General features: G+C 41.8%; 1 protein-coding gene across 7 annotated transcripts in view; it reads left to right on the top strand.

Moving 5' to 3' along the window:
• The window catches only part of LOC308403440 (protein NLRC3-like), a 63,328-nt gene that overhangs the window by 24,007 nt on the left and 25,072 nt on the right, over positions 1 to 14,249 (top strand). For all 7 annotated transcript variants that reach the window (XR_013972906.1, XM_080892852.1, XM_080892850.1 and 4 more), the window contains 2 exons: positions 1,285 to 1,458; positions 10,444 to 10,623. Coding sequence is in view for 6 of the 7 variants with exons in the window: in XM_080892852.1 (XP_080748978.1) it covers positions 1,285 to 1,458; positions 10,444 to 10,623 (354 nt within the window). In the remaining variant the exon portion in view is untranslated. The remainder of the gene's footprint in view (positions 1 to 1,284; positions 1,459 to 10,443; positions 10,624 to 14,249) is intronic.

Here is a 14,249-nt window from a genome sequence, read left to right on the forward strand (position 1 = left end):
TACAAAGGTTGTTCGACAAGAAACACATACAGACTTCATGATGTTCGTCTAGTATTTTTATTGTGAATATTAATCATGAGGGTAAACGGCCCTGTACAGCAACTGAGCGAAGGACAAATTTCCTACCCTAAAACAAGTCCAACTCATCTCAGAACGGTAATAGGTGAGAAAATAATTCCTGAATTGTGAGCGTCAGGAGTGTCTGAAGATATACGGGGACAAGCCTCATGTCTTAACTTTGCTTTGTTAAGGAGATGGGAGACGATTTGAAAATGCCTTCAGTTTCAGTATTTCAGCTCTGAGTTTCACAACCTCCCCATAGACTTTGAATGGGGAGTTTTTAGACCTTGTGTCACTTCGAGGCAAATTGTGAAAAAAACCGTAACTCGCACGATAATTATAGTGACACTGTCTTAAAGCCAGCAAAAATACCTACGTTTTGATGTATAATTTGTGGAAGTTGAGTGGAAATTGAGCGAGTAGCAAGAAGTTGTTCAGACATGAAGTGAAAATTCAGAACGGACGAGTGTGCACTCTGAGTTAATTGCATAGCAACAATAGCAACGCATGTGTTTTCTGAAAAATCACAATTTTGCAACTGAAAACTTAAAGAGGCATTAAATGAAAACGGTAACAGATATGAAAAAGCTGAATCACACAGGAATAGCCCAATCATTTGAGAACGTTTTAAAGTTAGAATGGAGTTTCTAGGTGAAAGTATAAGGAAGTAGTTAAGTTTCAAAGACAAGAAAGTTTTAGCAGAATTGTGGAAGTTTTCCATTCATTTCAATGGGACACATTAAAGGAAAAAAGTGTAATTTTTTAAAAGTATAATAGCAGAAAATACCAAAAGCGATAGCAATCGTTAGCAGAAATAGCTGAATAGTTTAAAATTTGAATGGTAAAAATCGGACAAAAATTGTGGGAGTAGTTAAGCGGCGGTTAAGCGGCCTATTCAGGCATCCACACAATTATAACGTAACATAGACTATATCGATATAAAAGATATTGTCACATCTTATATCTCGTATAAAAATATATCGATATTTTTTAAAAACTCGATATATCGCCCAGCTCTAGTTTCTACTAGATTTACAGTTTGTTTTCATGTCTTCTGACGCAGAAGGTGGAGCAGGTGGAGCTTACAAGGAGTAAGTGCTGATATAGAAGAAGAGTTGTGTTGTAATGAAGGTATTTAGTTAACCAATAATTGTATTGCATGCTGGCACTAAAAATGTTTCATTTGACAGATTTTTATTAATTTGTTTGTTTGTTTTCTTCCAGACTGAGTGGATGTAACCTCTCAGAGAGAAGTTGTGATGCTCTGTCCTCAGTTCTCAACTCCCAGTCCTCTAGTCTGAAAGAGCTGGACCTGAGTAACAATGACCTGCGGGATTCAGGAATGAAGCTTCTGTCTGCTGCACTGCAGAGTCCACATTGTATACTGGAAACTCTCAGGTCAGGATCAAAACATATCATTAAATTATATTATTGTATAAACAACCAAGCTTTATAGAATTGGCAGGTGAACTTTTCTTTATCTTTGGATTGCTTAGGAGATTCTTAATTACTGTCTGAACATTTTTTACAGTCACATATTTTGTTTTAATGGTCAAACAGAATTATTGTTCAGTTCAATGAGCAGGTAGCTGTGAGATTCATAATAATGAGGTATATTTGTATTAAAGATGACTAAACTTGAACAGTAGCTGTGAGTTACTTTGTTTACTCATGTGTGCTGATGTTGTGAGTAATTTAAAGCTGAAGTAAACTTGTAATGAGGTTAATAGTGTTTCTGAAGTAAGTGTACTTGGAGACATTTATGTGTTTACTAAAGTCCAGGAGCAGGAGGCTGTGTGTAGCATAGAGGAACCCAGACCTCAGCTTTGTCTCCTGGTTTCTGTTGCTGCTGTTACAGTTTCCCCTCATCGTTCCTTCAACAGTCTCCTCACTGTAACAAATCAAAGTGTTACTGTATAGATTCACGTCTGAATGTTGCCATGTGCTATTAAAACTAAAAGCAATGTTTCATACACCCACGTGGTTCAGTCACACAGTAACTGATGGTAAATAATGTTTGTGTTGAGCACATCGTACAGGTCAGCTGCTCCACACAGATCTCAGGTTTACATGCTGGAACAGTTTGTGATCATGAAGGACAAACCTCACTTCGCTCTCATCACTGGATCAAAACATGAAAACAAATCTGAAGTAAAGTTTTGTTGAAGTGAACTGTGGTGGTGCCCAATGTTCCCTCTAAGCTGCGCGCGTGCGCAATTGCGCACTGCTGGCACGTCTCTGCGCACAGACAATCTGTGTTGCACACAAAAAATAATCAAATCTCAATTGAAATTAAAATTAATACGTTAACAATTCTGTTTTGCAGTGTTAGTCAGTGACTGGCTGCTCCCATATGGGATTAGAACGGTGCCACCTTATCCCATAGTCCAGCCAATCACGCGATTCACATTCGTATATACGCAGCTAATCAACGTCGCTGACAGGCTATGACAGCGTCCTTATGTGCCGACACCGGTGTTATAGCGATCAAAGTGGCTGATGATGAGGTGAAGCCACGTTAATGACAACGTGTACACCCATTGGAGATGTGAGCAGGACAGACGGAGCAACTGAGGGAAAAAGTGTGGACTTTATACCAGTTTTTAAATTGTGTTGATCGGCCACGTAAAACCAGAGTTATGATAAAATATCTGCAATGTTTGGTTTTCTTCCTGAATAGTATTGTTGTTTATAACAACGATAGTATTCAGTATTTATTGCAACAAACTTTGTTGTTTGCAAAACTCAGTTACTTTTTTGAAGAAGTAACTATATAATTAATTGCCCAACATTGGTCATTATATCCTGTATTTTGCAGACAGAGTTACAGACTCTCTCCCAGACCACAGACTCATAATACAAGTCAGAGCTTTATAAAAATAGAAAAAATAAAGTTGTCTTTTCAAAATTGGAGTTCAAGTTATTTTTACTTCCAATAGTGTTAACATGCTACAGGTCATCAACAAGGTTGTTTTAAATTTTTATTGTAAGTGGGCTAAAGGAGTTAATTAAAAGTAGTCTAACATAAATGTAAATGCTGTAATTTGATTACTTTAATAAACCATGTAACTTGGATGGATAAGATGCTGGCGTGACCACAGTGCACACGTCTGCTGTTGCTCACAGTGGTCCAAGGGACGCTCAGGGAGTTTGTGTGTTCGCTCAGACACATGAAACATTAGAGGGAACATTGGCGGTGACTGGCAGGGAAAAGGGGAATGATAAGACTTACTGTAAATATAATTATTTACGTATTGAAAAAAGAACAACTAAAATGTTCCAGCTGAAAAAATGAAATCAGTTTCAGTTTATGAGCTCTGTTTGTTTTCTTTACAGTTCCAACCTTTTATATTGAAATGAGCTGCTCGTTCCTGTTTAGATGACCTGCATAAAACAATACAGAGCACATTGGGCTGAATATGGAGAGGAAGCATCACAGTACAGCTTCACTGAAGCTTTAAAGTCTCTGATATGAGATGAGAAATGAAGCAGCCAGAGCTTTTTCATGAGTGGAAATCCACTGTGACTGTGAGCTGCTGCTACAGCCTCCAGATTAGCCAGCAGCTCATCCTGCTCAACATTTTCTCACCAACTTTAATGGAAGTGTGATGTTTTCAGCTGGAGTGATGGTCAGGGTGGCCTCCCTCTCCTCTTCTTCTCCTCTTCCTCTTTCATTTGTAAATCCACATCTGCTGCTTTCATTCATTTGGAAGTCCTGTAGCTGAGTTTGGGAGAGACTAACAGCCTCGGCAGCAGAGGGGAGAAAGGCTGTAACACCACCACTTTACTCTGTTCTACCTGTCACATCATTTTATCAGGAAACAAATATGCTCATGTTTTTACTATGTTTGTCTTGAAGATGTAAGAAGATCACATGGTGGTTTTTATTATTGTGTTGGTTTGTTTGCTGTCTCTTGGATGGAGCCCAGCTGTGCGTGGCCCCTGGGCCTGTGGTCAGAGTGTGCTGGATAATCCGGCCCAGGATGAGGCCAAACTGACATGGGATGAAATGTCTGTCACATAATTGAGCTTAGTGTAGTTTCATTTCTGCACAATTTAAAAACAACCAAAACTTTTTTCTGTCTTTTCTATGTTATACTGTAGACTTTCTTTGATACAGTGTCCAAAAGGAGCAGCTTTTACTTTGAAGGGGAGGCATCTCTGTTTCCTCTTCAGGTTGGATGATGGAAGCAAATGAGTGTGTGATGTTCTTTCAGTGTTGCACTTTGTAGACGCTCCCTGAGCACTGGTCTCACAGCCAGCTGCACATAGAGAACAGTGTTGTTAGTCCAGGTCAGAAGATGACTTGTTGGAATGAAAATGAGCTTGTAGTTTGTCTGCTTTAATAATGTGACTGGAAAAAGGTGTTGGACTTCAAATATGTCCATTTCTTTCACACTTCAACTTTTTTTTAAACAATGTCTTTTTTATTAAGAGGTTTCCTTTTATACACATAAACATCAACATATATATTATACATATAAACAGAAAGAAAAAAGAAGGATTACAGATGATATGTACATTAAGGTCAAGTAGTACATTTAAGCTGTGAAATGAATCCAAAGATGTATCTCCGGCTGTGAAATAAAAGAAAAAAAAAGGAGGAAAAAAGGGAAAAAGAGAGAAAAAAAGAATATAAACAAATGTATCCCAAAGTAACATAATCCCTGCAAAACAATCCCATTCATTCCCACCCAGGTCACTGCCTGCACCCGCACACTGTATTTCCACACCTGACTTAAGAGAGTCCGCTGAAAAATTCTTATAGATTTTGAAAAGCATCAAGGAAGGGTCCCCACATGTCTTGAAATTTCCCAGTGGAGTTCTGAAGTGAGTGTCTTATCTTTTCCAGTTTTAGACAGGCAATGAGGTCATATAACCACTGTTTGTGGTTATATGACCCGTCCCGCCACCTCAGTAGGATTGCCCTCCTGGCCAACAGGGAACAGAATGATAATGCCTGTTTTTTAGAGGCCGGTAGAAGCACCTCATTCCCACTGATGCCAAACAGAGCAAGAAGGGGACCGGAGGCCAGTGTCACACTGAGAATTCTGGACAGGGTACGAAAAACCTCTGACCAGAACTGAGTGAGATTGGGGCAAGACCAGTACATGTGGACCAGTGAGGCTTCAGCAGTTTTGCATCTGTCACAGTATGGAGTGATTTCAGGGTAGATACGGGATAATCTGGATTTTGAGAAATGGGCTCTATGCACCACTTTGAACTGGATTAAACAATGGCGGGGCACATAGTGATGTAGTGTTGACATGTTTGAGTATAGAGGCCCGTGTTTCGTCAGAGATTGTCATGTTTAAGTCTCCTTCCCACAGTGTCTTGAGCTTGGATGAAGAGGTATGTGTCAAATTTAACATTTTATTGTAAAGCAAGGAAATCAGCCCTCTATTGGTTGGATTGAGTTGTAGGATAGTTTCTAGTAGTGTAGGCTCTGGTGGAGGGCTTGAGCCTGAAGTCTGGGAACAAATAAAGTGCCTGACTTGCAAGTATCTGAAAAAGTGTGATGGTGGGAGAATATATTTATTAGCAAGTTGTTCAAATGATGCTAGTTTGTTGGCTATGAATAGGTCCTTAAAGCAAGTTATTCCACTTCTGTGCCACTCCGCAAACCCACCGTCCTGGATAGAAGGTTTAAAGAAATGGTTAGATGCAATGGGGCTGAGAAGGGAGAAGTCACAAAGTTTACAATATTTCCTAAACTGGCCCCATATTTTTAATGAGTGCACCACTACAGGGTTGGGAATGGAGTTGAATGAAGAGGATGAGAGTGGAGAACAAAGTGCAGCTGGTAAGGATATACTGTTGTCACTATGCAATTCCATAGTGACCCAGTCAGGACAACCACTCCGAATATGGTAAAAATACCAAAACACCAAACATCGTATGTTAGCAGCCCAATAATAAAAACGAAAGTTGGGAAGTGCAAACCCACCCTCAATTTTAGATTTTTGAAGATGCATCTTATTAAGCCTTGGGCGTTTACCCTGCCATAGATAAGATGAGATGACAGAGTCCAGCTTATTGAAAAAAGTGTTGGGAATGAAAATGGGTATGGCCTGGAAAAAGTATAGAAATTTGGGTAGAATGGTCATTTTAATTGAATTGATACGTCCTACCAGAGACATAGAGAGTGGTGTCCAGCGGGTAAGGGACCGCTTCACTTGGTTCAGCAATGCACTCACATTTTCTGTGAAAAGGTTTTTATGTTTTTTTGTCACTGTGATTCCCAAATATGTAATTTTTGTCCTTTCAACTCTGAAGGGCAAGCAGGTGAAGTCTAACATACTGGCTCTGCTACTTAGTGGGAAGAGCTCACTTTTATTAAGGTTCAGTTTATACCCTGAAATCCGACCAAATTGACTAAGCAGATTCAATGCAGATGGTAGTGAGGCTAAGGGCTTAGAAATAAAGAGCAGGAGATCATCTGCATAGAGCGAGACCTTGTGTTCTGTATTGTTTCTCCAAATGCCGTGTACCTCTTTGCAACTGCGGAACGCAATGGCAAGGGGTTCTATGGCCAGATCAAAAAGCAGGGGGCTGAGAGGACATCCCTGGCGTGTGCCTCTGTGAAGTTTGAAAGGTTTTGACAATTGGAGGTTAGTTCGTATTGTAGGAGATGGTTGAGAATAGAGTAATTTAATCCATGAAGTAAATTTCGCTCCAAAGCCAAATCTATCAAGGACTGCAAAGAGATAATCAAACTCAACTCGATCAAAGGCCTTTTCAGCGTCAAGCGAGACCACGCATTCATCAGAGTCTGTAGAGCTGGAGTAGACTATGTTAAATAGCCTCCTTATGTTAAAATATGAATGACGACCTTTAATGAAGCCTGTCTGGTCTTTCGAAATAATTTTTGGAAGAACTATTTCTAGTCTACGGGCAAGTATCTTGGCTAATATTTTAGCGTCTGTGTTCAGTAGAGAAATGGGTCTATAGGAGACACATTCCAACGGATCTTTTCCTTTCTTTTTAATAAGTGTAATACAGGCTTCATAGAATGATTGAGGAAGAGATCCTTGTTCCTTGCAGTCCGTGAGGGTTGCACTAAGCTGCGTGGACAGTAATGAAGAGAAGTGTTTGAAAAATTCTGACGGAAAGCCATCCGGACCTGGACACTTACCAGAGTGCATCAAAGCTATAGCCAAGGAAACTTCTAACTGGGAGATGGGTTCATCCAGCCTTGTTCTAAGTTCTGGTGGAATTTCTGGAATGTCAAGTTTAGCTAAGAACTCATTAATTGCATTACAGTCAGTTTGGGACTCTGAGGTGTAAAGCTGTGAGTAAAAATCCCTGAACACTTCATTGATTTTTTCGTGATCTGTGACTGTGTTGCCATCTTGTTGTCGAATTTTGAGAATACTTTGCCTTGCCCTAGAACCTTTTAGAAGGCTCGCCAGTAATTTATCAGGTTTGTCACCATGCATATAAAATTTGGATTTGTCATGTAAGAGTAAACGTTCAGTCGAGTACGTTGTGAGTAAGTCAAGTCTTGTTTTAAGTTCTACACGCTTTTTAAATATTTCATGACTCTGTTTGAGAGCATACTGTTCATCAGTCTCCTTAAATTGTTGCATTAACTTGTTCCTTTCATGGGTGGACTTTTTTTTAATTGTTGCCGAATAAGCAATAATCTGGCCTCTGATATACGCCTTAAAGGCATCCCATACGACAAGGCTGGAAGTCTCTGGGGAAGAGTTGGTGGCAAAGTAAAGGCGTATCTCATCCTGGATAAACTTTACAAAATTTTCATCCGACAGGAGGGTCGAGTTGAAACGCCATTGTGCAGCTTTAACAGGAGGATGTGGAAGAGACAGAGATAAAGTAAGAGGGGCGTGATCTGAAATAACTATGCTATGGTAGGCACAGGAGTGGACCTGCTGTAGACAATTAGTGTCAATGATAAAGTAATCAATTCTTGAATATGTGTGGTGCACATGTGAAAAGTAGGAGTAATCTCTTTTATGAGGATTTAGAGTGCGCCAAACATCGCACATTCCATATTCTGATAGAAAGGCATGAATGACAGATGCAGATTTGCTTAAAACATTGCTCTTAGTGGATGAGCGATCCAGGGCTGGGTCTAACCAGCAGTTAAAATCACCCCCCAGAAAAAGAGAGTAGACATTTAAGTCGGGTAAAGAGGAGAATAGTTGTTTAAAGAAATTCTCGACATCTGTATTAGGAGCATACACATTTACTAGAGCAACAAGACTGTTATACAGTTTCCCACTGACTATGACATATCTACCATATTTGTCTGCTATGACATTGTGGGCCTCAAAGGGAATGTTCTGCCTGACCAATATAGAGACCCCACGTGCCCTAGCTTGGAAAAGTGAGTGAAAACACTGGCCCCTCCAACGGGAGAAGAGACGGACATTATCAGAGGCCCTGACGTGGGTCTCCTGCAGGAAAGCCACGGAAAGGAAAGACTCATCTGATTTGTAGAGCAAAGAAAATATGCACACTGGCCTTAGATGATAAGAACAGAATAACTTTACAGTGGGTGGAAGTTAGTTCAGAACAGGTTAAAAAAAAGAACAGTGTATGAGGTTCATAGCAGTGACCCTTACCCTCCCCAAACCCTCCCCACAACAGAAAATGGCTGCCAAAAAAAAGAACAAGAACAAGCAGCGAGCTCTTCAAACTTAACATATTTAGAGTGTTACTCCTCCTGTCTATGATACCAATAACCTAGGTATTGAAGCAGTCGAACCACTGCTCCGGTGGCCATAGCATAGTAAGCTGAGACCCCTTATAATACTGTTAAGATATAACTGAATTATTGAATAAGAACAGACAGAAGGCTACGAGTAGATAACAAAACTCCCCGTCTCCGTGCAACAGGTATTACGTCATTATTACCTCATTGACTTCTACCCAACAGGTAGAAGTCAATGAGGTTGTCTCCTTATTTATCAAAGAAAAAAAATAAGATTATCAAGTTAAATTAAGGTAATAATCAGCATTTCAGTACTATAGCACTCAGACTACATCGCTACACTCGGAAGGGAAAAGCAACGTCTTACGTGGATCCCGACTGCGCCTCTATAACTATATGGAGTGTTTGGTACCTGCATTTGGTGCCATTGTTTTATTAGTAATACTTCTTCATGGGGCTTCCGGAGCCTTTGGGAGCCTCTCAATGTACTGTTGAGCCTGGTCAACGGAGCTGAAAAACTTTCTGGCGCCGCTGGCCTGCGTTATGCGAAGCCGTGCTGGGAAGAGGAGAGCCGGGCTCAGGCCTCGCCTGTAGAGCTCCGACATAATGTCCTTGTACTGCGCCCGCTGATTGAGGACCTCAGGGCTGTAGTCCTCCACAATTCGGATAGGCACGCCTCGGTAGTCGAATTTCCCTCTCCTCCTAGCTTCTCGGATGATAAGGTCCTTGATCTGGTATCGGTGCAGGCGGATGATCACCGGGCGAGGTGGGCGTCCCACGGGCGGCTTCGCTGCGAGGGAGCGATGCGCTCTATCAAGCTCCGGTGGAGACTGAAGTGTTTCTTTGCCCAATAACTCACAGAGAAGGTTGGAAAAGAAGTGAGTGGGGCGCCCATTTTCAGTGTCTTCAGGCAGTCCAAGGACGCGGATGTTCTGACGCCTGCTACGGCTCTCCAGGTCAGTGACTTTGTTCTTTAGCTGGTTGTTGTCTTCGCGAAGAGCGGCACACGTGTTTTCAAGGTCGGCGACACGTTGGCTCAGGTCTTCAGTTGCAAGCTCCAAGGATGAAACTCTCTCGGCCTGTTCCTCTTGGGCTTGTCGTACCTGGTCCAGTTTTGAATCGAGGGCGTTAAATGAGGTCTTAAATTCAGATGCCAACTCATCTCGGTGCTGCTGGAGCAGCGTGGTGATAGCCTCCAGTGTTAAGCTAACGTCCTCCTTTTTGTTCGCTTTTGCACTCTTAGCAGCCATGGGAAAGGGTTAAAAGTGTTCAAAACACTAGAAAAGTAGTTACGAGTGTAAGCGACTTAAAGGTGGCAGCTGAAGGGGTGAAACTGGTCAAAGCGGAGTTAAGTTCACCGGAGCAGCTCGTTCCTGCGTCTATTCGGGTCGCATGCTGACCGGAAGTCCTCCACACTTCACCTTTAAAAGTGAAGCCTTGTGGTTCCTGGAAGGAAAAACACGACTTTTTCAAGTCTTTGTCCTGTTTTTATGATAAATGTACGACTTTAATGTGAAACATTCAGAGTTTTTTCTCCTGTTGTGTTTGTTTGAAGCTGCTTCCTGTTGGCTTCAGCTGTTTGGAGTTTTCATTTTCTAAACTTCTACATTCTGAACCTTCTTCAGCTCTGAACAGATGATGAAACACTGAATGATTTCAAGCTCACACTTTGTCTAATAAACTTACATCTTTCATTCTTTATACAGACTGTGGGGCTGTGGTTTGTCAGAGATCAGCTGTGATTATCTGGCAGCAGCACTGAAGTCCAACCCCTCGTATCCCAGAGTGCTGGACCTGAGTGGAACCTACAACAACCTGCAGGATTCAGGAGTGAAGCAGCTTTGTGTTCTTCTGGAGAATCCACGATGTGGATTTGAAACTCTGAGGTCAGTCACATGTTTTACTTGTGCTGAGATGAATATGATGTGGATGTTAATGTTGGAGGACTTCCGTTTTCGGGCAATGGAGTAAGGTGTGTCGGGCACTAGCACCTGCCTAACTTTTTTTGAAATTTTACTCTCTGAGCCCCATTTTGCTGTTAGATATGAATTTTTCGGGTCATTTATGAGTGTCACACTGGAAGAATGTCCAAGGGAAGGAGACAAACCGAGAAAAACCTCACTGGTGAGAGCTGTGCTAACGCTGGTGCAGCAGAGGATGCTAGTGCAGCCCTGAATCCGCCGCTTGTCGCCCTGCTCGAACAGCACAGAACAGCCATAGCCGCAGATTTTAAGGCTACATCGGATGTAATTAACGGTAAGCTGGACAAGATTCAAGCGGAAGTTGCAAATCAAGAAGTACGTATTGGTGAGCTTGAATCAAACGCAGTGGATGTTGTTCAGCGTTTAGCAGTGCTCGAAGCTATGTATGATTCACTACAGGAGGAAAACAAACTTTTCAAAACTAAACTTTCCGACCTGGAGAGTAGAAGCAGAAGGCAGAACATCCATCTGGTGTGTTTGCTGGAATCGGTGGAGCCGGGTCCACAGGCCAACTGAGTTCTTTTCCCGGCTGCTGGTGGAGGTCTTCGGCGCACAAACTTTGCCATCCCCCCCGGAGCTTGACAGAGCACACCGTAGCCTTATGCCCAACCCGGGCCCTGATGGAAGCTCAGTCATTATCCGCTTCCACTGCTTCCAGATTAAGGAGCTGCTGATAAGGGAAGCACGGAGATGCCGAGGGACGTTGGAATACTGCGGACATAAACTCCTGTTTTATGAGGATTACAACGCCGACGTCCAAAAGCAGCAAGCCCAGTATAAGGATGTTATGGCCGAGTTATACCAGAGAGGCCTTTGTCCTTCCCTTCTCTTCCCCGCCAGGCTCCGCATTACTCTTTCAGATGGGAAAATCCGGCGATTGGAGTCAGTTGAGGAGGCCTCTCGCTTCATTCAAACCATGGAAGAAAATCGAAGCTCTCCATCCTGAGTTGGACACTGTAGAGCACTCACCCTAATTTACAACTATAACGGGTCGGACTAGCCTAAGTGGCGTCCTCGTTGTGACTGACATTATACAGCCGCACTGTTGGCATAGCAATATATTCTTTGCTGTTCATTTTAAGGTAAAACTGGTTCGTTGTTTGGTTGATTTGTTTTTTGTTCTTTCTTCTTTCTCTTCTTCGTGGCCTGAAAACTGAGACCCTGGCTCGAGTTTAGGGGCTACTGTTCAAGGGTGCAGGTATGATGCTGGTGGTATGGGGAGTTCTTGACTAATATGGGAAGAAAGCAGGGCTTTACGCGGTTGCTTTTTAATGCAACCTGCTGGGTGATATTGGTGGGTGGTATTGTTTTAGGTTTTTTTTACACAGTGATATGTTATTGTATTGCATTTTCTTTCTGGGGTGGGGTTGGTTGTCAGGTTTTGTTTTTTTTGTTTTGTTTTGTTTTTGTCCCCTCCCTTCCCTCCTTTGGCAACTCTGTACATAAAAATGTGGGACTTCCTTGATGAGTGGTAATCTTACCTTTGTTAGCTGGAATGTGAGGGGGTTGAACCACCCAATAAAGCGAAAGAGAGTCTTATCACGTCTGAAGCAATTTAAGCCCGGGGTAGTTTTTTTGCAAGAGACCCACTTGCAGGATTCAGATCACTCACGATTGGCAAAATGTTGGTCAGGACAGATGTTTCACTCTAATTTTAAAGCAAAAGCTAGGGGTACAGCTATTCTTATCGATCGGAACATCCCATTTGTTCCATCTAATGTTTTGTCAGACAAAAACGGACGGTTTATAATAGTGTCTGGCAAACTCTGCGACAGGTCTGTGACTTTGGCTAACCTTTATGCACTCAATTTTGATGATGTGCAATTTTTTCAACGCCTGTTTTCACACCTCCCGTACTTAAATACTCCCTCTTTGATTCTGGGGGGCGATTTTAATCTTTATTTGCATGTGGTATTAGATCGTTCATCCCCCAAACCTGCTACTCTTAATAAATCTGCAACTTATTTCTAGTCTTTTCTTGAAGATCATGGTCTCACGGATCCCTGGCGGTTTTTGTTCCCTACTGGTAGAGATTATTCTTTCTTTTCACACGTACACCACACCTACAGTAGAATAGATTATTTTTTTATTGACAATTTGCTAATTAATAATATTAGATCCTGAAGCTATGAAAGTATTACTGTCTATGATCATGCCCCCCTCGTGCTCAAAATAGCTTTTCAGGCCTGCGACTCTGTGAGAAAGGTCTGGAGATTGGATCTTCTGAAGTTAAAATTTTTCTTACTGAGAATAGAACACCTGGTATGCCAAACAGGACTGTGTGGGAGGCTCTGAAGGCATTTCTGAGAGGAGAAATCATCTCAGTGGCAGCATTTAAAAGACAGTGAGCACAGAGGGAACAGAGGCTTATTTCAGACCAGATTTTAAACATCGACAGGCAGTACGCTCAGTCTCCTTCACTGGCGCTATATAAAGAACGCTTAAGTTTACAAACCAAACTCAATCTATCAAACTCAATCAATGTTAAAATTCTGTCTAAGCTACTGGCGCACAGGCTGGAAAAAATTCTTCCTGCTATAATATCTCCCGACCAAACTGGCTTTATAAAAAATCGGCACGCCTTCTTTAACATACGGCGACTTTTTAATATTATCTATGCCATGTTGTGCCTGAATGCCTTATTGCTATGGACGCGGAAAAAGCATTTGATAGGGTGGAGTGGGAATATTTGTTTTTTACTTTAGAAAGGTTTGGAATGGGCCCCTTATTTTGCTCATGGATCAAACTTCTTTATGCAAGCCCCACGGCTTCAGTGGTAACTAACTGTCGCTACTCTGACCATTTTAGGCTCCACCGTGGAATGAGACAGGGCTGCCCTTTAAGCCCTTTGCTTTTTGCCCTTGTAACTGAGCCATTAGCAATTGCAGTCCGTGGTAGTGGGGACATAAAGGGCATATGGAGGGGGGGGGGGGGGATTGAGCATAGAGTTTCACTGTATGCCGATGACCTTCTTCTATTTCTTTCCAACCCGCTTACCTCCTTACCCGCTGTACTTAATATACTGAATGCTTTTAGTCATCTCTCTGGATACAAAATTAATATGAATAAGAGTGAACTGTTTTTGATTAACGAGAGTGCTCGAAATCTGGATTTGGTAAATGTTCCCTTTAAAATAGTCACGGATCACTTTGATTACCTTGGGATATGTGTCACAAAGCAATTTAATTGTTTGTTTAAGAAGAATCTCCTCTCCCTGCTGGAACAGTGCATGCACATGCTGTCCAGATGATCCCCATTATCCTTATCTTTAATAGGTAGGATTAACTCATTGAAAATGATGCTACTTCCAAAATTCTTATATGTTTTTCAATGCCTCCCTATCCTGATTCCAAAATCATTTTTTAAATCTCTAGACTCACTGATCACTTCATTTATTTGGAATGGTAAACCTCCTAAATTGAAGAAATCTATTCTTCAAAGGCCCAAGCCGGCTGAGATTTAGGCCTCCCTAATTTCCAGTACTATTATTGGGCCGCCAATATCATGTGTTTGTTGTATTGGAGACACTA

The sequence above is a fragment of the Rhamphochromis sp. 'chilingali' genome, assembly GCF_963969265.1.
Source record: "Rhamphochromis sp. 'chilingali' genome assembly, chromosome: 1".
In the NCBI taxonomy this organism is placed as follows: domain Eukaryota; kingdom Metazoa; phylum Chordata; class Actinopteri; order Cichliformes; family Cichlidae; genus Rhamphochromis; species Rhamphochromis sp. 'chilingali'.